Genomic DNA, 23249 nt, shown 5'->3' on the forward strand with positions numbered 1-23249 from the left:
TATTAAAGCATAGATACCTTTTTTTTAATGTTATTCAATTCAATTCAATTTCTTTTAGATGATCACGAGAATTGGCATCTAACCTGTGGGACACACTGACAATATTCAACATCAACCCTTTTCAAACTCATGATCCTGTCTGATACTCTCCACAACACTAGTCACATATTCTTCCTTAAACATTACTATTAATCCATTTCTCTTTATATCTAGGCTGTAGAACAGATTGAACCCACCTCCAGTGTTCCTGGCCTTACTTCACACCTGGTCTCATGCACACGCGGCTTACTGATGGGTGGCTGTAGCTCAGGAGGCAGAGCAGATCATCTACTGATTGGTAGGTTGGTAGTTCAATCCCTGGCTCCCCCTAGTCTTCATGCCAAATATCCTTGGGCAAGAGCGTAACCATAAGTTGCTCTAAGTGTGAATGTTAGTTAATAAGAACTTAAAAATCATAGAGGGAAGTGGTGTGGTGTATTAAGTACTCCAGGAGAGTAGACAAGTTCTACTTAGCCTGTTTCTCTTCCTTCTCACCATTACATCAGCTGGATCTCTCCTTTTACCGGTCATAGCCCTACATTTAAATCAGAATCAGAATACTTTATTGATCCCTAGTGGAAATTATGCTGGTTACGATGCTCCAGTACAAACAGTAACAAAAACAGACAATACAAGAAATAAGAAATAGCACAATATATACAATATATGCATATATATAAGTCACTTACTAATAAATATCTGAATAAGAAAGAAGAGCATGTGCAAAAAAGGTGTAGCTATTGCAGTACATGTTAGATGGATGAGTTGTACATGGAGATGGCCACAGGCAGGAATGATTTCCTGTGTCGTTCAGTGGTGCCTTTTGGTAATCTTAGTCTCTCACTGAACGTGCTCCTGTGGCTAGCCAACATGTCATGCAGTGGGTGGAAGGAATTATCCAACATTGTCTTTATCCTGGATAACATTCGCCTCTCCATCACCACCCTAAGAGAGTCCAGCTCGTAATCCTGAGCATTGTCTGGCAGATGTTGAAGGACCTCAGAAAATAGAGTCGGCCCTGGCCTTTCCTGTAAAGTGCTGAGGTGTTTTTAGCCCAGTCCAGTTTATTGTCAATGTATACTCCGAGGTATTTATAGTCATCTACAATGTCAACATTGACCCCCTGGATTGAAACAGGGATCAGGCGTTAAACTTCTTACTCTCACCTCCACACTCCTGCCTTTTCTTCTCTCCCACTGCCTCCTAGCAGGACACCCCCCTTTCTTCTTCTTTTGTCTTTGGGCAACTGTAGCACAGTTTCCACTTGCAGCCTGTTGGCCAACAGCACTAGAGGTGGTTATTGTTGTCAACTTAGACCCAAATATCTAATATTGAAATTTCATTCTTGATGAGCTGCAAGTTTGATTTGGTAAAGCATTCTGACTCAATCCTACCAGTCTGGGCTTGGAAATGCCAGTAGGAGTAGGAGTAGGCTGGTTATTGCCCTTTGTAAGAGCTGTGAGTGATTTTTTTTGTTAGTAACTCAATTATTTGAATTATTTTAGGGCTTTAACTCGAAGTTGGTGTTCTTTTAATTGTCAGTCAGCATATTTACATGTCTACATTCCAACATGTCTTCATGCAGCATGCTTACCGAGCTTCAGAATATTAGCTGATGAACTTAGAACTCCAGCCTCTCTTTTAAATACAGTAACATCCAGCTAGAATTAAAACAACATGACTGTGACCAAAATCTTTTATGGGGTCCAGAAACTAGTGGTCACCATTGGCGACAACACAATGGTGACATGTACATGCAGTCAATTTTTAGTAATCATGGGTCTGACCACACACATCTTTAAACTCACACTTTGATTTTCATCTCAGTTAAACATTTATAGACCATGAAAGTGTGCATAAAATAATTAAGTTTATAAAGAGCATTGTGCCACTTTCAACCAGTAATTCAGAATAAAGACCTTCCTATATATAACATTTTAACCATTAAATAGAAAGATCAAAAACGTATCTTTTGCTGTTTGTTGTTACATAAACAAGTAAATATAACTATAACTCAAGTTTCCACACCAGCTTTACATGCAATCAGAAAAGCAGTTTAAAAAGTCTGAAAAAGAAGCTGAATTTCATACAGAAATCTAAAAATTTTAGATGGTGTCATGTCAGGCATGAGCACAAGAATCAACAAGAAAACAGTAAGACTTTAAACAATTTTACAACTTTAGGATACAAAGTTACTTCCTTATATCATCTCTATGATCAAATCTAAATGGCATCCTTGGATAACTGCCAAAAAAGCGGCAGACCTCTGTAACCCCCCCCCCCCCCCCCCCCTTTCCTTTCTTTTTATGTTTCAAACCAGACTTTTAGGGAGTAAAATAGAATATTTGCTCAAAAGTCCAAGCATTTTTGAGGAAGCTCATTGATAAGTGACTCATTATTTGACTCTATTTAATATGTTCTGAAATGGATGTTACATGGTATTATTAAGTCTGTGAGTCTCAAAGCTCAGAAATCATAAGTGAAAAATTTTCAGTTATCTCATAGTGAATAAAGCTAAAATATCTACAAATGCATTGCATTGCTTTGGCAGGTCATTGGCAAGATGGAAAAAAAAAATCACCCCGCCCCTCTAAACCCCTTTATAAGAGCTGCGTGGTTCACTAACTGTCCGAGCAGTGAAGGATTATACACACGATGAGGAGCTTCGTCTTGATAAAAGCTTTGATTTTCTGCAGCCTCAGTAAGTACTGGCACATTACTACTCTCACCTTAAAATAAGTAATGGAACGAGGAGCCCAACAGATTTTAAATTTGAGTTTAGAAAGCAGTGACGTAATTAAATCAAATGAAAAGTTGTTGCCCTGTTACAGCGTCTGTTGTACCGTACACTTTGAGTTGAATCTCATTTTGTCTTTGTTGTTTGATTCAGGATGGATCTTTATCTCTGGCTCTGAGGTTCACACTGTGACGGTCCAGCGTGGCGAAGACGTCACACTGCAGTGCTCCAACATTTCCACAAGTCCAACACATACAGAGTGGTTCAGAGTGATCAACACGACTAAAACGAGCTGCATCTCATCTATGTTTGGATCTCATGGCCAAGCTTCTTTCTGTAACGGATTTCAAAATGGAAAATTCAATATGAGTTCGAATGTCACTTCTGTCTTTCTTAAAATGACAGAAGTGGGTTTATCTGATGTTGGGCTGTATTTCTGTGGATTTTACATGGATGTGCATATTATTATTTCCAATGCAGTAGAGTTAAGATTTGAAGGTAAGCTTTCCTTAGTAGCAGAACAACATGATGAGACTTTCAATAAGAACTGGAAGTCACAAAGTATTATAATACCCATGTTTCTTTACAGGTGGTGAAACGAATGATGAAGAATTCAAGACTGAAGGTAAGATTATTTTCCTGTCTCTAAAAAATGTGATTTTTATTGGGATCATAGTTATTTCACTATTGTCAGTATTATACCTGAAGTACACAGCCTGAAATGTTTCAGTGTAATTTTTTTGCAGAGTCTGAGAGAATGATACACCCAATGAACATCATCCCAGGTGGTCTGACTGGTTTACTCATTATACTGGTCATCATTCTGGTTTTAAAAATCAAAACACCTCAGACAGGTAAAGTTGCTTTTAAAAGACAATTTCTATGGTTGGTAAAAATAAACTAAACACACTTTTATATTTTCAATTTAACTCCAGATCCCCAACCAGGAAACATCAAGGTAAATGTGTTTTTACTCACACTGTGTAAATTGCATGTCATGACTGAAAAGATTAATTTAACTTTGTATGTCTGTGAAGGTTCTCAGTCATCCAGGTCATCGTAGTCTAAGGAGCTTGGAAAGAAAAGCGTCTGGACTTGTTTAAGTTGCTTGAAGACTAACCTCTATTTGTCCCCCCAAAAAGGGACAAATAGAGGATCGTCTCCAAGCAAGTAATTGGCTCAAGTAATTAGAGTAACATCAGGGGGTCCTTTGTCCCTCTTTGGGGGGACAAATAGAGGTTCGTTTAAATCTGGGACTCTCCACCATTTGACCTTAGAACTGAAGAAGCTTCTCGGATAAGAGGTGAAACGTCTTCAGGCAACTTAAACAAGTCCAGATGCTTTTCTTTCCAAGCTCCTTAGACCATTTAACCTTTTAATTATTCTGTGAATTATATCAGCCTGAACATGTTTTTCAGGCAAGCAATCAATGTTGTCCTATCATTTCATTCATTTAGCTCAGCTGAAAAGTACGTGGATAATCAAAACATGCATGCACGGAAAAGACTCAGTGATAACATAAAAATAATAGCTGAATTTGAAAAAGTATAATTTAGGGTGGCCGTAGCTCAAGAGAAGGCCATCTACTAGCAAGAATGTTGGTAGTTTGATGCCCGGCTTTCCCAGTGTGCATGCCAAGTATCGCAAGTTGCACTCTAGTGTGTTCAATGGAGTGTTACATAGAAAGGCAGAAAAAAAGTGCTAGTGTGAATGACGCAAATTGTTTAAAATGCTCAGTAGAGTAGAAAAGTGCTGTACATAAAGCCTTCAAATTAAATGGTAAATGGCCTGTATTTGTATAGCGCTTTACTAGTCCCTAAGGACCCCAAAGCGCTTTACACATCCAGTCATCCACCCATTCACACACACATTCACACACTGGTGATGGCAAGCTACATTGTAGCCACAGCCGCCCTGGGGCGCACTGACAAATTAAAACAGTATTTAAACCCATTATTTGGAATCCAAGTGTCATTATTCATCTTGTTTTCATATTTTACTTTAAAAATCTTAAAATGTTACTTTAAATGAAATCTTTCGTCATGTAACCCACAAATCCACTACTACAATATTTTGATTTTCAGAATAAGAGCTCAGATGACCTGAACTACGCAGCTATGAGTTTCCAGACAAAACTCAAAAGAAGTCGCAGGCCTGCGACACACAGAGAGCTGGAGTCTCATGTTGTGTATGCTGCCACACGGTAGACAAGGAAGTGGAGCTCATATTTTAGGATAATAACCCACTGATGTAGTTTGTGTATGTGTTGTGGATGATGTGGCAAAACATACTAACAAAAATAAAAATAACAAAATTTGCATTGAAGTTGTCTTTGTATCTTTACTTTTGTGCCTCTGTCTTTTTTATTGTGCATCTTTTCTTTTAAGTGTGTTGATGATGGAAAAGTTATTGATCTGACGCTGAATATGAACTTTTCTTATGAGGAAAGTCTCATGGTCTGTTCTGGGAGGAGAGGAATAGACATGCTGATATATTTTTTGACACGAGTCCTTGGAAAATAAAATTTTTTTTTCCAACTTTTCATCCATTGCTTTATTTCTGTTTGTCTACCTTTTGTGTGAGAAAAAAACATGTATTAAAGTGTAAATATAGAGGAGAAGTCAGAAATGACACTGATGACTGTGAAAACGTCTCATAGGGAGAGTCTAAATGTCTGCTGTGGAAGGAGTCAGGTAGTAAGGAAGAGACAGCACAGTGTGATCTGAGCAGAACTGTGTTGAAAATCTAAAGTTGGAGTTTCTTAAACAGCATAAAAGCAACAGAATTATGATCTATTTAAACCAACTGCTGTGTTTCCACATCTTAATTGTGTAACAATACAATAGGTCAGTGCCTTGAGGTATGAGCAAAGAATACATTTCCCTCCATCGGTCGCATCTGGCATTGTCAATCACTTCACAGACCATTATATTGCACAAGCTTTTTAAAATTCACACAAACATGATGTCTTTTTTGTTAAAAAATAAACAGCAAGAACAGATTTTGCTAAAGCATGAACACGTTCCTACTTTTAAGAATAATTTACTGAGTTTTTTTCTCTGACATCATGAACCTGAGTCTTGTCTCGTTGTCAGTAGTAGATTATTTGACATGTTGGTTATTTATTTGTGAGCAAAATAAGCAACTGGGTGGTCTACTTTTTGAGCATGCTCAAGAGCACCGTACGTGTCCCTACAACACTGACATCAACTGTCAATGGAACCGAGCATTGGGAGCAAAATACGGAAGCGTAGAGCTGCCACCCAGGCAAACGTGAAAGTTTTTATAACGTGAAAAGTTTATTGTTCTAACAACATACTATTCCTGTTTGTACAATATACTATCATGTTCGTACAATATAATTATCACGTTCGTACAATATAAATATTATATTGTACGAACGTGATCATATAGTCATTTCTAATGCAGTCGAGTTAAGAATTCAAGGTAAGATTGGAGTTAATGATCTATTTATATGTTTCTATGCGTTTGTGTAATGTTTAGCTTTTCTCATCAATTTTAGTTTTACAGTACCATGAAATGAGCTGAAAGAGTAACAGAACATTTTTATGCATAAAAATAAATTAATGGCCATGGTTCTTCACAGGTACGGATGAAACAAATGATGGAGTGGAATTTAATGATCAAGTGAATGGAGTGGAAAGTAAGCATCTTTTCCTTTCTCTTAAAAGTTAGTTTTATATATTATAGTAACATTTGAAATGAGTTCCAGTGTAGCTTTGTTTCTTTTTTCTTTCTTTCATTTCATGTACATGGATTGCCTGTGTTTCTTTGAACTTTACATAAATAAGCATATTATCATTGCTAATTATATTATTGAGCAACATTATAAGATAATACACAATAACAAAGCTATAATAAACTTCAGTGTGCTTTTCAACTTTTCAATGTGCTTTAAAATTATTGGTAACAACTCCACAGGGAGCCAACAGAGCTCACTTAAAGCATATGCTGAGAGCACAAGAGGCCCAAGAGAGTGGTCTTAAATTTCAGTTTATATTCATTTTAATTCACTATATTTGTAATAGTCAAAATACAAAGTACAATTACATTTGTGGTTGCTTCACAGTGAGGATGACTTTGATTTTGGTCATTATTTACAGTTTTACAAAAAAGAATTAAGATCTAAACAAAAATAATGCAAATTAATGGAAGTGTTTATTGTTTTTACATATAGCATTCAGTGTACTCTTAGTATGAACATTCATAACCATAACCATTACTAATAATAATAAATCATGAACTAAACAAATAAACCCAAGTGTATAAATTATGTAATAACGTTTGTTTTACCTGTTTCATTTTTGACTAATAAATAACCACATCAGTTTTGATATTTTGATTATATTAAAACTATCTAATGTATTTTTTAAAGGCATTTCCTGTTCTTTTATTTTTCAGTGTATGGATTTAAGTTAGTAAATGTGGCTTGAATGCATGAAAGCACATTAAAAAGTATTTTGCAAATACACGTTATTGCATTTTAGCAACATATTTTATCAGTCAGTGCTGTTTGCTGTTGCAGAGTCCAGCCTTGTGCCTGTGGTGTTTGCTACACTGGCTGCTTTCTTTGTGATGGCTGTCGTTGGTTTGGCTGTTAAGATTGTGCCGCTTTTTTCAGGTACAGCACGTGATTTATTAAGAGTTATTACATGTGATACAATGAGATTTAACACTCAAAATGTAACTTTTTATATTATCTTTCAGCAGTGGGCAAAGAACAGCATACTCCCAGGAACAAGGTGACGCTTTAAAAAAAATGCAAATTAAATTTACTAAAAAAGCTTAGAATAGATCATTTGTGATTATGATGCTGTGTAAGAAATAATCATAATCACTTCAAAGTCTTCAAATATCCCAGGGAAGATACTAAGGTCAGTGCAGAGCAGCATTGACGATGTTAGAGGTGATCCAAACAGCATATTGAGTGTGAATGGGCTGGAAATTATCATTATCATGGCTCTTTGTACCATGCTGGAGCACTATGGTGCTTGGAAACCTTTTGCCTGAAATCTCTTACATGTTTTATTTTGTTCAGTTTTAGTTATATAGCAGCAAATCAAAACAATGGTCACCTCAAATTAGGTTGCAAATTAGGTGCAACTTTTTCACTAAATGAAAAAGTTGCACTTTGGAGATACATTTATTTCACATGTCCAGCTTATTGCATTGCTCCTTGTTGACCACGAAAGGACGCTCTGTTGTAAAGTTACAGCAGCATGAATTGTATATATCATATAGTCATAAATTCACTTAATGAAGTGTTTGAATCCAGTGGCTGGGCTCTTTCTATGTATGAAAGGAAAGCCTAGCCAGATCTTGTCCAGTGATAACTGGGATAGATTCCAGGTGCTCTACAACCCTGAATAGGATAAGGGCTGGAAAAGAATTGAAGAAAAGATCTCTTATCTTATTTTTATGTTAAATTTCTTCTGTTCTGAAGATATCTACCAACCACTAAGAAGCAGGTAGCCCTGGGTCCATTTTGTGAAGAAAATATTGTACCTCAAACATCACATTTAGTGTGAGTGGACACAAAGTCTGAAGTAGAAACCTGGAGTTATTGTAAAACAAAGTTGATAGTCCCAATCCCTATTATCTCTATCTGAAGGTTTCAAATGAATGTAATGGATGAATGCCACACTTATTTGGTAGAGTATCACTCAGAGGTACATTTAAAACAAAAATCATTTGGCTCTCTTTCTGTCTTTTTTGGAGTCTAGCCTAGAATAATCTAGCATATGCTAAGACTGTCACAGTCAAAGATAGTGAAAGTACTGAGTCTGTGGTTGTTTTGCTATGTGACTGTAAATTTTTCACCTACAGAATGTGGACTCTGTTGACCTGAACTCTGCAGTGTTGAGACTCCACCCACAAACACCTAGAAGCAGAAGGCCTGCAAAAGAGACACGAGTGGAAACTCATGTTGTTTATGCTGCCAGTGCATAGAGCTGATTCTCTGTGTTCATGATGAGAAAGCATGCTTAGTGGTTACGTTTTTTTTTTTTTTAACCCTGTACTAAACATTTATGTGTCTTTTTTTTCTGCCTTAATTTGTCTTCATCTCAATAAAATGAGGGTACACAAAGTTACTCATAGGGGGAGTCAGGCGGTCTTTGGGTGGAGGCATGAGTGAGATACTGATCACTTCACAGGAAGAGACTTCACACTGTGGTCTGAGCACAGCTGAACTCACAAGGCCTCTACAGCTGGTGAAATTTGACTTTCTGCTTTTTACTAGTTCGCATCGGCCTTTGTACGTGTAGACAGTTAAGGAAAAAGACTTTTCACTCATCACAAATATCAAATAACTGTTGATTTCAACACCAAGAATAATGCTACATTAAAAAGAACGCTGTTGTTTCATTCTTGATGTAAATGATAAAACAATAAATTCTGTGGCAACATCAGTGTTTTTGCTAGAATTATTTTGTGTGGGTATATCCCGTCATATGTTTTTAGATGTGTTCTCTAACTAGATATGTTGAAATTGTTTTGGTTTTTTTTTGTATACTGACAAAAGGGGCAAATAAAGACACAGCCAGTGTTTATATGGGCAGCTTTCTTCCCTGACCATGGTCTATGTGCAAAGCTTGGCAAGTTTTATGCACCTCCCCCTGTCTTTTTCCACTGCAGTGGCTCTGTGTATAAGCCAAATAAAAAGCCACAGAAGGACTAGCCTTTAAAACCACAAACAACACATCCTGTACTATTTGCACACAATTGTTTTTTTCTACATTTTTTAACAGCCTGTTTTTTAACTGGTAGGTTCCTTTGTCAAAAACTACAAAGTACCAAAGTAGCAGAAAGGCAACTCAATTTACCACTCGTGTTGTCTGAATGCATGTTGTAAAACTAACTATCCTACTATATAGCAATGTGTCATTTGTGAATGATCAGCTCTAAGAGCCCATCTGGATAATCACGTGCAAAGACATACTAGCATCGTACCATAAAGTGGAAGAAGGAAGTGGGGCTGGGGCTGGAGTGGAGCTCATTTCCCTTTCATATTAGATATTCTGTTAGATCTGAAGAGTCAGCATGTCTACCCCTTACATGTATGGGTGCCCAAATCTTGGACTGATGATGGTGAAATCGATCATTATTTGCTGGTTGTTCACCATAACTCCAGTTGCAAGACTCTCTTTGGGTTCAAAACACAGATGACTGGCAAAGGAGTGAACTCTTGGTTGTTGGTCATACTGGGCTGACAGATACTTGGTTCTTTGCAAGCTTTTGCTGTTGCCTCGATGGCAGTGGCTGCCCAATTGTGGAGTCTGCAGATCATTATTGAGTACTGATTGTTGCCACACATACTCTTGAACTTGTTCTGTTGGGTTGATTTGCTGCATGTTGCCCAGCTGGGGCTGTTTTGGATGTTCACTTTCTTGTGCAGAAATTTCCCAAGCTTGAGCCTCAGCTAATGCAGCTGCAGCTGCTTTCTGTGATTTGAGTATGTGTAGATTTGCATCCAGATCTGTTTTCCTTTTAAGCTGTTCATCCTGTTTCAGGATGTTATCTTTCTGCTTGTGTAGCAGATTTCAAATGGTAGACTGCCTTGTGATGAAAAACAGGGACTGGTTGTAAAATATGGCTTATTTTACAAAAGACAAAATGCAGCAGTAAAATCAGTGGACACACACAGCAGCAGGCGCCTCTTCATCCCACTGTGGGCCACCGTATATAAAAACATACAAATATCAAACAATGGTGTGGTTTCTCTCAACAGCAAAATCAAAATCAAATGTAATAGTGGGTTAAGTTGAGACAAATATGAAGCAAAGGATACTCAAAAATAAACTACTGATAATCACTTTTAATATTTAAACCCCCATTAAAACACATAAATGGGTGGTATAATAGATATAAGGCTGTTGGTTACTATTTTCGTCGTTCAAAGAAATCAAAAGCACTTTGGGGATATTTAGCCCTCAGAACTAATGCTTAATAAAACAAAATACACCAAATTTAAACTTATAATTTAGTACAGGGAGAAGTCCATATGACTCCGGCTGGGAGCCCCCACAAATGCAACATCATTAATGCCCTACTACAACAGTGGCATGTGGAACCTTAGTATTACAAACAAATTACATTTAAATAATACACACACACATATCTATCTATCTATCTATCTATCTATCTATCTATATATATATATATATATATATATATATATATATATATATATATATATATGCAGTTTTAAGAAAGTTCACTGTGACCTTGTCAGTATGTTATTGCTCAGCTACAAAGGAGAGCTCGAGACGTGCACCTTCTGTTTGTGCCCGTACTCTGTCGGCAGCAGTAGATGAAGACGTAAGCTAGGTGGACCAAAAGGAATTGGACACTCTTGGTCTCGTTTCCAGCATTTTGTCCATCCTTTCTTTTACAGAAATATGACTGATGTGGATGCAGGAGTGGCAGGACAGGAAGAATAAAAGCTAGATCAAGTGATGCGTTAGGTAATGATTTATTTACAGCTACCTTGAGGGCTAGTAGTATTTGGCTTTTAAGCTTCATGGTAAATTAGTACTTGGTTCAACAGATCTCTGACTCTGAGTCTTCACACAGTGCTGAAATGAAACCTGGAGTTCTTACTTTCTTCACTAAATGTTATTTTATTCAACATTAAGCTTTCCTGGCTTTATGGGCTTCTTAGCTTTAGGGATTCTTTATAATAATTTGTACAGAGCAACAAAACCCTCTTCTTTTTTTTAGCAAAAAATGAATGAAATAATGCTATTTTCCTTCAGTTTCTCTTCTTCAGTCATACCATCCTTAACACTGGCACCCTTCAGGGCTGTGGTCTCAGTCGACTCTTATATTCAGTTTTCACACATGACTACAATCCCATTCATAGCACAAATTTCATATCGTTAGCTTCATAGCATAATTGCCTAAGTCATTTGACTAAGTCAATGACTTAGGCACTTATGCTATGAAGCTAACGATATATAAGTTTGCAGATAACATATCCATGGCACAGATGATAATCAACAACAATTCAGCAACATACAGAGAGAAGGTCCAGGCCCACACATAATCTGGTGGAGAATACCTAACAGTGGCTTAGCTTCCTTCACCTGCACATATCACAGGGGCCTGGCTGGTTACAGGGTTGTCAAGGGTGCAGATCTGGGTCTTCAGTTAACTGAGTGTGATCTCCAAAGGTACAACCAAGCTAAATTTATTATAGGTATCTTTATTAATAAAGGAGGCCAAGGAGTAAATAAACATTGTTACTAAATTGTTATGTAAAGGTTTGTAACTAAATGCGCTATACAGATTAGAAAAAACACCACTAGCAAAGGAAGTGATGTGACAACGCTGTGATCCAATAGCACGTCACCACCAAGAGGAAGTGGCTTGACGATTTTTAAGCCAAGGTACTGCAATGTGTTAACAGGTCACTGACAGGATGAAAAACTAGAAACACCTCGCCCTCTAAAAGCCTTTGTAATAGCTGTGTGGTTTACTAAATGTCCGAGTAGCAACTGGATTAAGCACACAATGGGGAGCTTCACCGTTATAACAGCGTTGTTTTTCTGTATTCACTGTAAGTACTGGCATCTAATGATTCTCAGTCCAAGATTTGGATCCTACCAGAATTTAAATATTTTTGGAACCCTGTGAAAATGATTACAGTTAATTTAATACTAATTTGTCTGTGGTGTTTGTTTCAGGCTGGATCTCTGTCTCAGGTTCTGGGTTTCAGACTGTGGAGGTCCAGCCCGGTGAAGAAGTGACACTGCAGTGCACCAACATCTCCAAGCATCAAACACAGGCAGACTGGTTTAAAGTGGTCAACCAAACTAAGCCCACTTGTGTCTCTTCTATGTTTGAATCTCGTGGCTCAGCATCGTTCTGCGATGGATTTCAAAATGGAAAATTTATTATGAGTTCCAACATCACCTTTGTCTTTCTTCAAATCAAGCAAGTGAATTTATCTGATGTTGGGCTGTATTTCTGTGGATTTTACACAAATAAACACACAGTTATTTCGGATGCAGTAGAGTTAAGAATTCAAGGTAAGCTTGTGGGGTAAAGGCTTATTTCTTGCACATGATTTATCATCAAATTGTTATGTATAAAGTTATACCATGCCTACAGGAAATGGTGAACCCAATGATGAAGTGAAACTCAGTAGTCAAGGTATGGTTAATTTTATCTCTCTAAAATGTTTTTCTTTTGTCACTTTACTCTAGTAAACTGTGACCTGTTTTGTAGCATAATTTTCATTCCTAAAGTAATACAAGTGGATTAATATGCCTTTGCACTTTATTTCCTCAAATTTCAAAGAAGTAAAAATTAGAAACACATTCATAGTAACACATACATGGATGAGTAAAAAAAGGATCTAGTAAAATGTATTTATATATCACCTTTGAAAATAAAACATAAAATATTTAATGAATATTGAACAAGACAACTGAAACAAGAAAACTGATGTAGGAGCCACTTTGGTGTTGTTACCTTATATGCGCTGCTAGGTGTTAATGTGTTTTACAGTATGGTGTGTTTATGGGAATATATTTAAGGTACACATACGTAATTGGCGCCAGGTGTTATTGGTCGGAAGAAGAACCAGTTTGTGACTGTCGTTCTGTTGTGATAAATGTTTTTGGATAAAGAGAACTGTGTTCAAAAACAAATGCAACTGATGGAATACCATACAGATGTTAAATGGACAAGATAAGTATGGCTGGAGTTATTGGACTTGGTTACAAGTTTCATTCATAACAGTGGCATTGCGTCAACCCCACCAATGAACACCACCGTGGCTTCAACTGTGGTCTTAGCCTCTATAACAGAGAATAAAATAGTATAACAGATATAAGATAAGATAAGATAAGATAGAACTTTATTAATCCCTCGGGTGGGTTCCTCTGGGAAATTCGATTTCCAAAAAAGCACAGCACCGACAGAAGTTACAGTTACAGAATATTATATATATATATACACACACACACACACATATATATAAATACAGAGACAATATAAATAAAATATACGAAGGGGATAAATAGAATAAATAGGAATTAAAAATAAATAAATAAAAATAAAAATAAAAATACAAGTGAATTGCACATTTCAAGTATTGAGGTCTATTGCACTGTTGACTATTTACAAAAGTATTGCACAAAAGGTATTGCACAGTGAGGTGAAGAGGCACTACAGCTTAGTTGTTCCCCCCTCCTTTGTCCTCCTGTTTCCCCTCCCTCTCCCCTCCAGAGAGGAGTTAAACAGTCTGATGGCGTGTGGGACAAAGGAGTTTTTAAGTCTGTTAGTTCTTGTCTTTGGGAGAAGCAACCTGTCACTGAACAGACTCTTCTGGTTGTTAATGGCCGTGTGCAGAGGATGCCTGGCATTGTCCATAATGTCCATCAGTTTCTTTAATGTCCTTTTCTCTGCCACTGTCACCAGAGTGTCCAGCTTCATGCCGACCACAGAGCTAGCCCTCCTGATCAGTTTCTCCAGCCTGGATGAGTCCTTCTTTGCTGTGCTGCTCCCCCAGCACACAACAGCATAGAAAAGTACTCCAGCAACCACCGACTGGTAAAACATCCTCAGGAGCTTCCTGCAGATGTTAAAAGACCTCAGCCTCCTGAGGAAGTACAGTCGGCTTTGGGCTTTTTTATACAGGTGCTCTGTGTTGCATGACCAGTCCAGTTTATTGTCCACCCACAGCCCGAGGTACTTGTACTTGTTGACCACCTCCACCTCCTCCCCCTCTATCTGAACCGGCAGTGGACCTGCTCTAGACCTTCCGAAGTCCACAACCAGTTCCTTAGTCTTTGAGGTGTTGAGTTGCAGGTGGTTTGTGTGACTCCATGCGACAAAGTTCCTCACCAGACTTCTGTACTCCTCTTCCTGATCATCCCAGATACACCCCATGATGGCTGTGTCGTCTGCAAACTTCTGAATGTGGCATAATTCAGAGTTGTAGCAGAAGTCAGAGGTGTACAGGGTGAAGAGAAGAGGGGACAGCACAGTTCCCTGTGGTGCTCCTGTGCTGCTGACCACTGTGTCAGACGTGATGTCCTTCAGCCTGGCGTACTGTGGTCTGTCGGTGAGGTAGTCGGAGATCCAAGCGACCAGGCAGGGGTCCACCTCCATCCTGTTCAGTTTTTCTTGAAGCATACAGGGCCGGATGGTATTAAAGGCACTGGAAAAGTCAAGAAACAGGATCCTGACCGTGCCTTTTCCCCCATCCAGGTGTGAGTGGGCTCTGTGTAGGAGGTACAGGATGGCATCCTCCACTCCGACACCCGCCTTGTATGCAAACTGTAGTGGGTCCTGGGCATGTTGTACCTGTGGTCGGAGGAGGTTGAGGAAGAGCCGCTCTAGAGTCTTCATAAGATGTGACGTCAGTGCCACCGGTCGGAAGTCATTCAGCTCATTGGGCCGTTTCTTTTTGGGGACCGGGACGATGCAGGATGTCTTCCATAGGGCGGGCACTCTCCCCAGTCGCAGACTGAGGTTGAAGACTCGTTGTAGCGGCTCCCCAAGTTCAGCAGCACACGCCTTTAGCATCCTAGGACACACCTTGTCTGGGCCTGCTGCCTTTCTGGGGCGAAGCTTCCTCAGTTGTCTCCTGACCTGATCCACTGTGACACTGGGAGATGTTTGGGAGGAGGGGAGGGGGGGAGATGTCTTGCTGCTGAGAGAGGGATTGGAGGAGGGGGGTGTCATGGTGTCAGGAAGGGGGGGAAGCGAGGGAGGTAGGAGAGTGGGGATTGGACTCTGTAGTGAAGGTGAGGGTGAGGGTGGGGGGGTTGTGGGCTGGTCAAACCTGTTGAAGAAGTTGTTGAGTTCGTTTGCCTTCTCCACAGTCCCCCCCACTGTGCTTTTCTTGGTGTTGTGGCCTGTGATGGTTTTCACACCATTCCAGACCTCCCTCATATTGTTCCTCTCCAACTTCTGTTCCACCTTCCTCCTGTAGGTGTCCTTTGCTTCCCTCAGGCAGCGTTTCACCTCCCGCTGTGCTGCTTTCATCTCCTCCTTCACTCCTTCACTATATGTCATGTAATGACAAGTATTTAGAAAATGCACAGATGACTCTGTGAGCTGGGCAGCACAGTGGCACGGTGGTTAGCACTGTTGCCGCAGAGCAAGAAGGTCCTGAGTTCTATTCAGGACGTATCTATTGGGGCGATCGTGGCTCAAGAGTTGGGAGTTCGCCTTGTAATCGGAAGGTTGCCGGTTCGAGCCCCGGCTCGGACAGTCTCGGTCGTTGTGTCCTTGGGCAAGACACTTCACCCGTTGCCTACTGGTGGTGGTCAGAGGGCCCGGTGGCGCCAGTGTCCGGCAGCCTCGCCTCTGTCAGTGCGCCCCAGGGTGGCTGTGGCTACAATGTACCTTGCCATCACCAGTGTGTGAATGTGTGTGTGAATGGGTGGATGACTGGATATGTAAAGCGCTTTGGGGTCCTTAGGGACTAGTAAAGCGCTATATAAATACAGGCCATTTACAGGCCATATTCCTCCATCAGGCCGGGGTCTTTCTTGGCCCTGCGACAGACTGACGACCTGTCCAGGGTGTACCCCGCCTCTCACCATATAACAGCTGGGATAGGCTCCAGTGCCCCCCGCGACCCTAAAAAGGATAAGCGGAAGCGAATGAATGGACTCTGTGAGCTGTATGTCAGACAGGTCATTCCAGAGTCCTGGGCAAAAGATCTGTTAAGAGCGAGTACGCTTAAAATAAGTTTTAAGCATGCAGAACTGGGGTGATGTAATTCCATGTCTTTCAGTGTATTTATTTATAATCTTCTTTCCATATAAGTAAATATTATTATGGATCTGATGGCCTGTCTCGATGTAGCTTAAAGCTAATTAAGTTACTCTTATAATCAGGCTCGGTTAGTCAAGATCTTATATCTGTTATTGCCTGTGTAGTGACTTTCTTTAATTAATTAATCCCATGTCAATATTATTTCAAGGAGACCGATACATTAAACAGTAGTTCACTAGATTTAGTTCAGCACTATTTAAGTTTTGTTACTTATTAAGTTATATTTTATTATCAACAGTTATTGTACAGGTCAGCGTATCTAAAATCTTATATTAGACTATCAAATTTGGATTATATGATTTTAACATAAAGAGTGTAACAGTGTAACAGTGTAACTCAATGTGTTGTATATTTGCCATTTAAAGATAAAGTAAGCATCTGTTTTTTATGTTTTAAAACACAGCAATAATCTAGCAAATAAACCCACATATTTTGTTTTAAATACATTTGCTGTGTAAAAATATTTAACATCAATTTAGGTTACTTCATTTTTAATTTTTGATTGACCAAGTGTATTACATCTTTTTTTTAACTATCAAATCCAAATGTATGAAACTTTTATGTGCAACTGAAATACATAATCGTAACTACTCAAATCAATTACATTTTTCAAATCAATTTTATTTATATAGCCAAATCACAACAACAGTCACCTCAAGGCGCTTTATATTGTAAGGTAGACCCTATAATAAAACATACAGAGAAAATCCCAACAATCAAATGACTCCCTATGAGCAAGCACTTTGGCAACAGTAGGAAGGAAAAACTCCCTTTTAACAGGAAGAAACCTCCTGCAGAACCAGGCTCAGGGAGGGGCGGGGCCATCTGCTGCGATTGGTTGGGGATGAGAGAAGGAAGACAGTACAGAGGACATGCTGTGGAAGAGAGATAGAGATTAATATCAAGCATGATTCAATGCAGAGAGGTCTATCCGGTCTTTAAGTGATGACGTGATGAATCCTGCTTCCGGGCCCAAACGACTCCACGTTTAATAAGGCTTTTGTGTTCTTTGCATGTTTTAATGCTTTATTTGTTGTTCTACTTAATCTCAACAAGCCCCTGAAAGCAGTCAGTGATCACTGGCAGGCCCTCTCGTTTTTTATTATCGCTAATCATTTTAAAGCTCATTTTTTAAAACCTTACAATATAACTACAGCTTAGCCCATGCAGCAGTGTATTGATAACTAAGCTCATATTGTTCATGGATTATCTCAGTTGTTCTTCCAATTGAAGTTCAGTCCGTTTACAGCATCCTGACATGCGATTACATTTGTCCTGAACCTTTGGGAATCCTCACCTTAACTTTTATTGAGTGGAAAAAAGTTAGCGTTCATCCTCCAGCTTCACTGTTTATATTATGCTAACATAGCTGTGTCGCTAGCAATCACGTAGATGCAAAGTAGCAAGTTAACTTCCTGCTAACTTCTAACTCTGCTAAATTTCTTAAACTCCGTTTTCGTGGATGCCTGGATGTTAAACTTAGAGCAGCAATGGTGATCATTTTATTACAGATGAAAGGATTTAGACAGTTTTTAACTCTCAGTGATGCCACAGTTAGGGACCTGCAGCAGAGTTTGAGCCCAGGCACGGCTAATGTCATCGGACTTAAAGACCGGATTGACACACAGTGAGTGAGAAATTTGACTGAAAAGGAAAATCTCAATGCATCATGGGAATCCCCCAGCAGCCTATGCCTATTGCAGCATAACTAAAGGAGGATTCAGGGTCACCTGGTCCAGCCCTAAGTATATGCTTTAGCAAAAAGGAAAGAATGCGCTATTAGGGTGATGTGGTACATAAGGTCATTAAGATATTTATGAGTATGTTATTATGTGAGGAGCAGGATTTTGAATTCAATTCTGGATTTACCAGTGAGCAATGAAGGGAGGCCAATACAGGAGAAATCTGCTCTCTCTTTCTAGTCCCTGTCAGTACTCTTACTGCAGCATTTTGGATTAATTGAAGGCTTTACAGCAAGTTTTTGGAACATCCTGATAATAATAAATTACAGTAGTCCAGCCTAGAAATAACAAATCTATGAACTAGTTTTTCCGCATCACTCTGAGACAGAATATTTCTAATTTTAGAGATGTTGTGCAAATGGAGAAGGCAGTCCTACATATTTGTTTAATATGTGCATTGAAGGACATGTCCTGGTCAAAAATTACTCCAAGTTTCCTCACAGTGTTACTGGAGGCCAAGGTAATGCCATCCAGAGTAAGAATCTGGTTAGATACCATATTTCTAAGATTTTCAAGGCCGAGTAAAATAACCTCAGTTTTATCTGAATTAAAGAACATGTTATCTAGCTTCATAGATAGATAGAGTTGGGTGCCATCTGCATAGCAGTGAAAATATTTGCTATGTTTTCTAATGATAATGCCTAGGGAAAGCATGTATAATGTAAGCAGAATTGGTCCTAGCACCGAACCCTGTGGAACACCATAATTGACCTTAGTGTGTGAAGAGGACTCTCCATTTACATGTACAAATTGGAGTCTATTAGATAGATATGATACAAACCACTGCAGCGCAGTACCTGTAATACCTACATCATGTTCTAATCGCTCTAATAGGATATTATGGTCAACAGTATCGAACGCTGCACTGAGGTCTAGCAGAACAAGCACAGAGATGAGTCCACTGTCAGAGGCCATAAGAAGATCATTTGTAACCTTCACTAAAGCTGTTTCTGTGCTGTGATGAGCTCTGAAACCTGACTGAAACTCTTCAAATAAACCATTCCTCTGCAGATGATCTGTTAGCTGTTTGACAACTACTCTTTCAAGGATTTTTGATATGAAAGGAAGGTTCTTCTTTCTTCTTCTTTGAGCAGTTTTGTAGGAATGCGGTCTAAAAGAAGTTAACTCAGAAAGATCAATTGGAGAAAAAGAGTCTAACTTAACATCAATGGTACCAAGAGTAGCTGTAGATAATGTTACATCTGTGAGATGATTATGGGTAATTTTTTCTCTAATGATTAAAATTTTATTTGTGAAGAAGTTCATGAAGTCATTACTAGTTAACGTTAAAGGGATGGTTGGCTCAAAAGAGCTCTGACTTTTTGTCAGCCTGGCTACAGTGCTGAAGAGAAACCTGGGGTTGTTCTTATTTTCTTCAATCAGTGACGAATAGTAACATGTTCTGGCTTTGCGGGGGGCTTTCTTATAAAGCAGCAAACTATTTCTCCAGGCTAAATGATGATCCTCTAAATGTGTGACACGCCATTTCCTCTCCAGCTTACCAGTCATCTGCTTTAGGGTACGTGTTTGAGAATTACACCACGGAGTCAGGTACTTCTGATTTGAGGCCTTAGTTTTCACAGGAGCTACAGTATCCAGAGTTGTACGTAGTAGGGAGGTAACATTATTAACAAGATAATCGACCTCGTTTGGAGCAGGGTTTTAATAGTTTTGCAATTTTCATTAGTTTTTATTTTTATTTAGTTTTGACTTCAGATTTTCAATTTTATATCAGTTTTAATTAGTTTTTACCAATTGTTTGCTAGTTTAGTTTTTATTTTTTTGAAAATCCTTATTTTCAGTTTAGTTTTAAATAGTTTCAGTTATAGTTTTAGTTGTGTTTGCAATAATTATGTGTAACAAAATCCCAGTTTCATCATATCAGTCATGCTCTTCTGCTTATCCTTGGGTATGTTGCTATTCCAGCTACCATACCCTGCACCCTGGACAGGTCGCCTGTTTGTCGCAGGGCTAACACGCAGAGACAGACAACTCACATTTCCACCTATGGGTTCTTTAATTAAATAAATAAATAAGGCAGATGAACAACCATTGATACCAGGCAACTATAAAATGTATATCTTGGCCCCAATGAGACTATTAACTCTTGCAGCACCGGGTGTTCGTAATTTTGGTTTAAGTGAATTGATAAACTTTTTGAAGGCAATTGACTCCCACAGTTGTGTAGATATCCCAGTCCTGTTGTCTCGGGATGCATCACGCTGCCTTGCCTGGGGTTAGCTTCTGTTTTCTGGGGATGAGGGTTGAGTGTGCTCCCTTCTCAAGGTAGGCTAGGTTAGCCTTCTTGTGTGAGCTTTTCAAGTGCACTTTAAGGTTTGTGGGATTTTTTTCCCTTTAGAAATGTCCCTCATAATTTGTCTCTTTCCACTACAAGACACTTGCTTTATCCAAAACACAGTCATATTCAAAGTAATCCCAAACTGGACTCTGGCGCTTTCTCCCGACTTTTCCTGACATGATTCTGCGCGTGGACGCAGCAACACAGACGACTCGACTAACGTACTGGCCACCTGCTGCCATAATGAGACACAGCAAGAAAAAAATCTGGAAACTAAACTTCATTTTCAGCCTTGGCTATTGTATGACACGCACATCTACGAAAGCTAAACACATTTTTGCTATAAATTCAGTTAATTTTAGTTAGTTTTGTGAACACTCATTACAGTTTTAGTTAGTTTTCCTTTTTTTGTTTTTATTTTTATTTCCGTTAACGAAAATGTTTTTTCACTTCTAGTTTTCGTTATTTCGTTAGTTTCCGTTAACGATAATAACCTTTGTTTTGGAGTAGCGTTCAGGTAGCTGCTCTGCTCTGTGTTGGTACAGGGCATTGAGGATGATAACAGTGGGTGGATTATATTTTTAAACTGAGTTAAGATGTCTTTGCTTTCAGAAAGACATCTACTTTGATAAAGTCTACTCTCCACTGCTGTGTAATCCATTATTGTAAATGTAAATGTTATCAGGAAATGATCAGACAGGAGAGGGTTTTCAGGAAACACCACTTTGGACACCACTTAGACTGCCAGCAATTTAAGGAGAACATGCGGCTAAATATGTCACTCCTGGTCTGATTGGTCTTGTATTTGCATTTGATAAACATCCACTTAAACAGTTTGGCGTGCTAGGGTAACTTTCTAACACCATTTAAATACCTTTTCAATCTTTACTGCAGAAGAGTGTAATGGAAATACAAAAGCTGGCACTGTGATGTTTATCAGCATGGCTGTTTTCTTCATGATGACTTCTGCTGCTTTGGCTATAAAAGTCAGGCAGCTTCATGCAGGTACAGAAACAAGTGATTTATTAAACATCCTCATATATCTGTAACAATCATGTACAAACTTCTAACTTTTTACTTTGTGTTTTAGCCTCAAAGAACGAGCTGCATCTTGAAAGAACCAAGATGGAGCACATTTTTTGTTACTCAAAAGCTGTGTTACAGGTAAATTATAACTGTGATAGCCTTTATGATAGAAAAAAGGAGTAATTTCAAAAAAAAAGAAATATATATATATATAAAGTATGATTTTGCAACATTAACCGTGTATTGCCAGCAAAGCTGTCTTATCCTATTTGATGTTAGATTTCTTCTACTCTTTTTAGAGCTTCATCAGATTTTTCTCTGATATCTCTGATTTAAGTAGATGACACTCAAGGAAAGCAATTTTGTACTTGTTCAGCAGTATCACTCAGATGTGCACTCAGTCATGGCTTTTTAAAAGTCCAAAATTATCTGTTTACAAGGCACCAGACTGTCAGGAATAAGATGGGTGCAATGACAGTCTCTTTTTTTGCTTTTGTTTTTGTATGTGACTCTAAACTGTTCATTTGCAGGATGAGGGCTCTCTTCACCTGGACTCTGCAGCATTGTGGCTTCTTGCCAAAACAAGAAGCAGAAGGCCTGCAATAGAGAGAAAAGTGGAAACTCACGTTGTTTATTATGTTGGCAGATAAAGTGCGTTCTCTGTGTGTACAATGATGTTTTTGTTATGATTATTATTTTGTCCTGATATGTCAGCTCTCTCCTGAAAAGAAAAAGACAAAGGTATTGTGATTTGTCACACACAACTGAAACAAGGTCTCTACAGATATAAATGACGAAACAATGGCATCCTGAATGTTTCATTTAAAGCAGGGGTCTCAAACTCGTGACCCGGGGGCCACTTCCATGTCACCCCTACCTTGACGTGAAGAAATCTAATGCAATTTGGTCCTTGAACTTACTTTTTTTTTTTTGGATTTGTTTGTTTTTGAGTGCAATGTTAAGTTAAGGTCTTAAAAAAGTAAAAACATCATTGACTATGAAGTCAATATGAGCCAAGAGAACAAACATGTTGAGTGATTGGCTGTGTTAGTTTAGTGAGAGTTATTTGTAAAGAAAATAATTTTCACTTATTCTGTTGTAGTCTTTGTAGTTTACATGTATGATGGGTCTGTCTAGCACAACCCCACCGCTGGAACGAGAAAATTTTACTACACAGCAAAGCAAGACACAAGTAGGCAAAGTTCATTGTGTTACTCATGCATGAAGGAGAGAACAGGACGAGCGCTGTTCCTTCGCTTGACCTTAGTTGCTCTCGTCTGCTCCCTCGTAACACTGCTCTTTATTGAGGTTACATGAATATGCATAGGTTTATTAACATATGACGTCTTACATAGGTATACATGTGAATAAAGAGTATCAGTCTGTGCATTGTGTAGGTAAGTGTGTGTGTGTGTGTGTGTGTGTGTGTGTGTGTGTGTGTGTGTGTGTGTGTGTGTGTGTGTGTGTGTGTGTGTGTGTGTGCGTGCGTGCGTGTCTGTGTTCAACAATATGAACCTGACAATGTAGTTTTTGACTAGAAAGAAATAGGATAAGATGGACAAGGGACCCAAAAATGAACAAAGTGGTA

At 38.8% G+C, this 23249-nt stretch overlaps 2 protein-coding genes across 2 annotated transcripts; both read left to right on the plus strand.

Moving 5' to 3' along the window:
• Window positions 1–24: 24 nt before the first annotated feature.
• Window positions 25–5014, plus strand: LOC146580611 (uncharacterized). The gene is made up of 7 exons (XM_085269641.1): window positions 25–337; window positions 2591–2740; window positions 2930–3274; window positions 3366–3401; window positions 3523–3630; window positions 3712–3734; window positions 4861–5014. Exons 2-7 carry the CDS (start codon window positions 2695–2697, stop codon window positions 4981–4983), a joined length of 681 nt encoding a protein of 226 aa, XP_085125767.1. The 5' UTR covers window positions 25–337; window positions 2591–2694; the 3' UTR covers window positions 4984–5014.
• A 7212-nt stretch (window positions 5015–12226) lies between these two features.
• On the plus strand, window positions 12227–23017 carry LOC146580612 (uncharacterized). Its single transcript, XM_085267374.1, has 6 exons — window positions 12227–12356; window positions 12484–12828; window positions 12911–12952; window positions 21530–21640; window positions 21726–21799; window positions 22192–23017. The coding sequence occupies exons 1-6, from the start codon at window positions 12311–12313 to the stop codon at window positions 22309–22311; spliced, it is 738 nt and encodes a 245-aa protein (XP_085123500.1). The 5' UTR covers window positions 12227–12310; the 3' UTR covers window positions 22312–23017.
• The last annotated feature ends 232 nt before the right edge of the window (window positions 23018–23249 follow it).

Source organism: Mchenga conophoros, linkage group LG3 (assembly GCF_057382185.1).
Source record: "Mchenga conophoros isolate Kocher_MC1m ecotype Shallow Benthic linkage group LG3, M_conophoros_male_GT1.1, whole genome shotgun sequence".
NCBI classification, from domain to species: Eukaryota; Metazoa; Chordata; class Actinopteri; order Cichliformes; family Cichlidae; genus Mchenga; species Mchenga conophoros.

What these genes read in the sequence shown, in the direction of transcription:
- LOC146580612 (XM_085267374.1), top strand. Translation starts at nt 12,311, where the DNA reads ATGGGGAGCTTCACCGTTATAACAGCGTTGTTTTTCTGTATTCACT. An exon ending in GTTGTTTTTCTGTATTCACT is followed by an intron (nt 12,357 to 12,483) that starts GTAAGTACTGGC and finishes TGTTTGTTTCAG; the next exon opens with GCTGGATCTCTGTCTCAGGT. An exon ending in AGTGAAACTCAGTAGTCAAG is followed by an intron (nt 12,953 to 21,529) that starts GTATGGTTAATT and finishes TCTTTACTGCAG; the next exon opens with AAGAGTGTAATGGAAATACA.
- LOC146580611 (XM_085269641.1), top strand. Translation starts at nt 2,695, where the DNA reads ATGAGGAGCTTCGTCTTGATAAAAGCTTTGATTTTCTGCAGCCTCA. An exon ending in TTTGATTTTCTGCAGCCTCA is followed by an intron (nt 2,741 to 2,929) that starts GTAAGTACTGGC and finishes TGTTTGATTCAG; the next exon opens with GATGGATCTTTATCTCTGGC. An exon ending in TGAAGAATTCAAGACTGAAG is followed by an intron (nt 3,402 to 3,522) that starts GTAAGATTATTT and finishes ATTTTTTTGCAG; the next exon opens with AGTCTGAGAGAATGATACAC.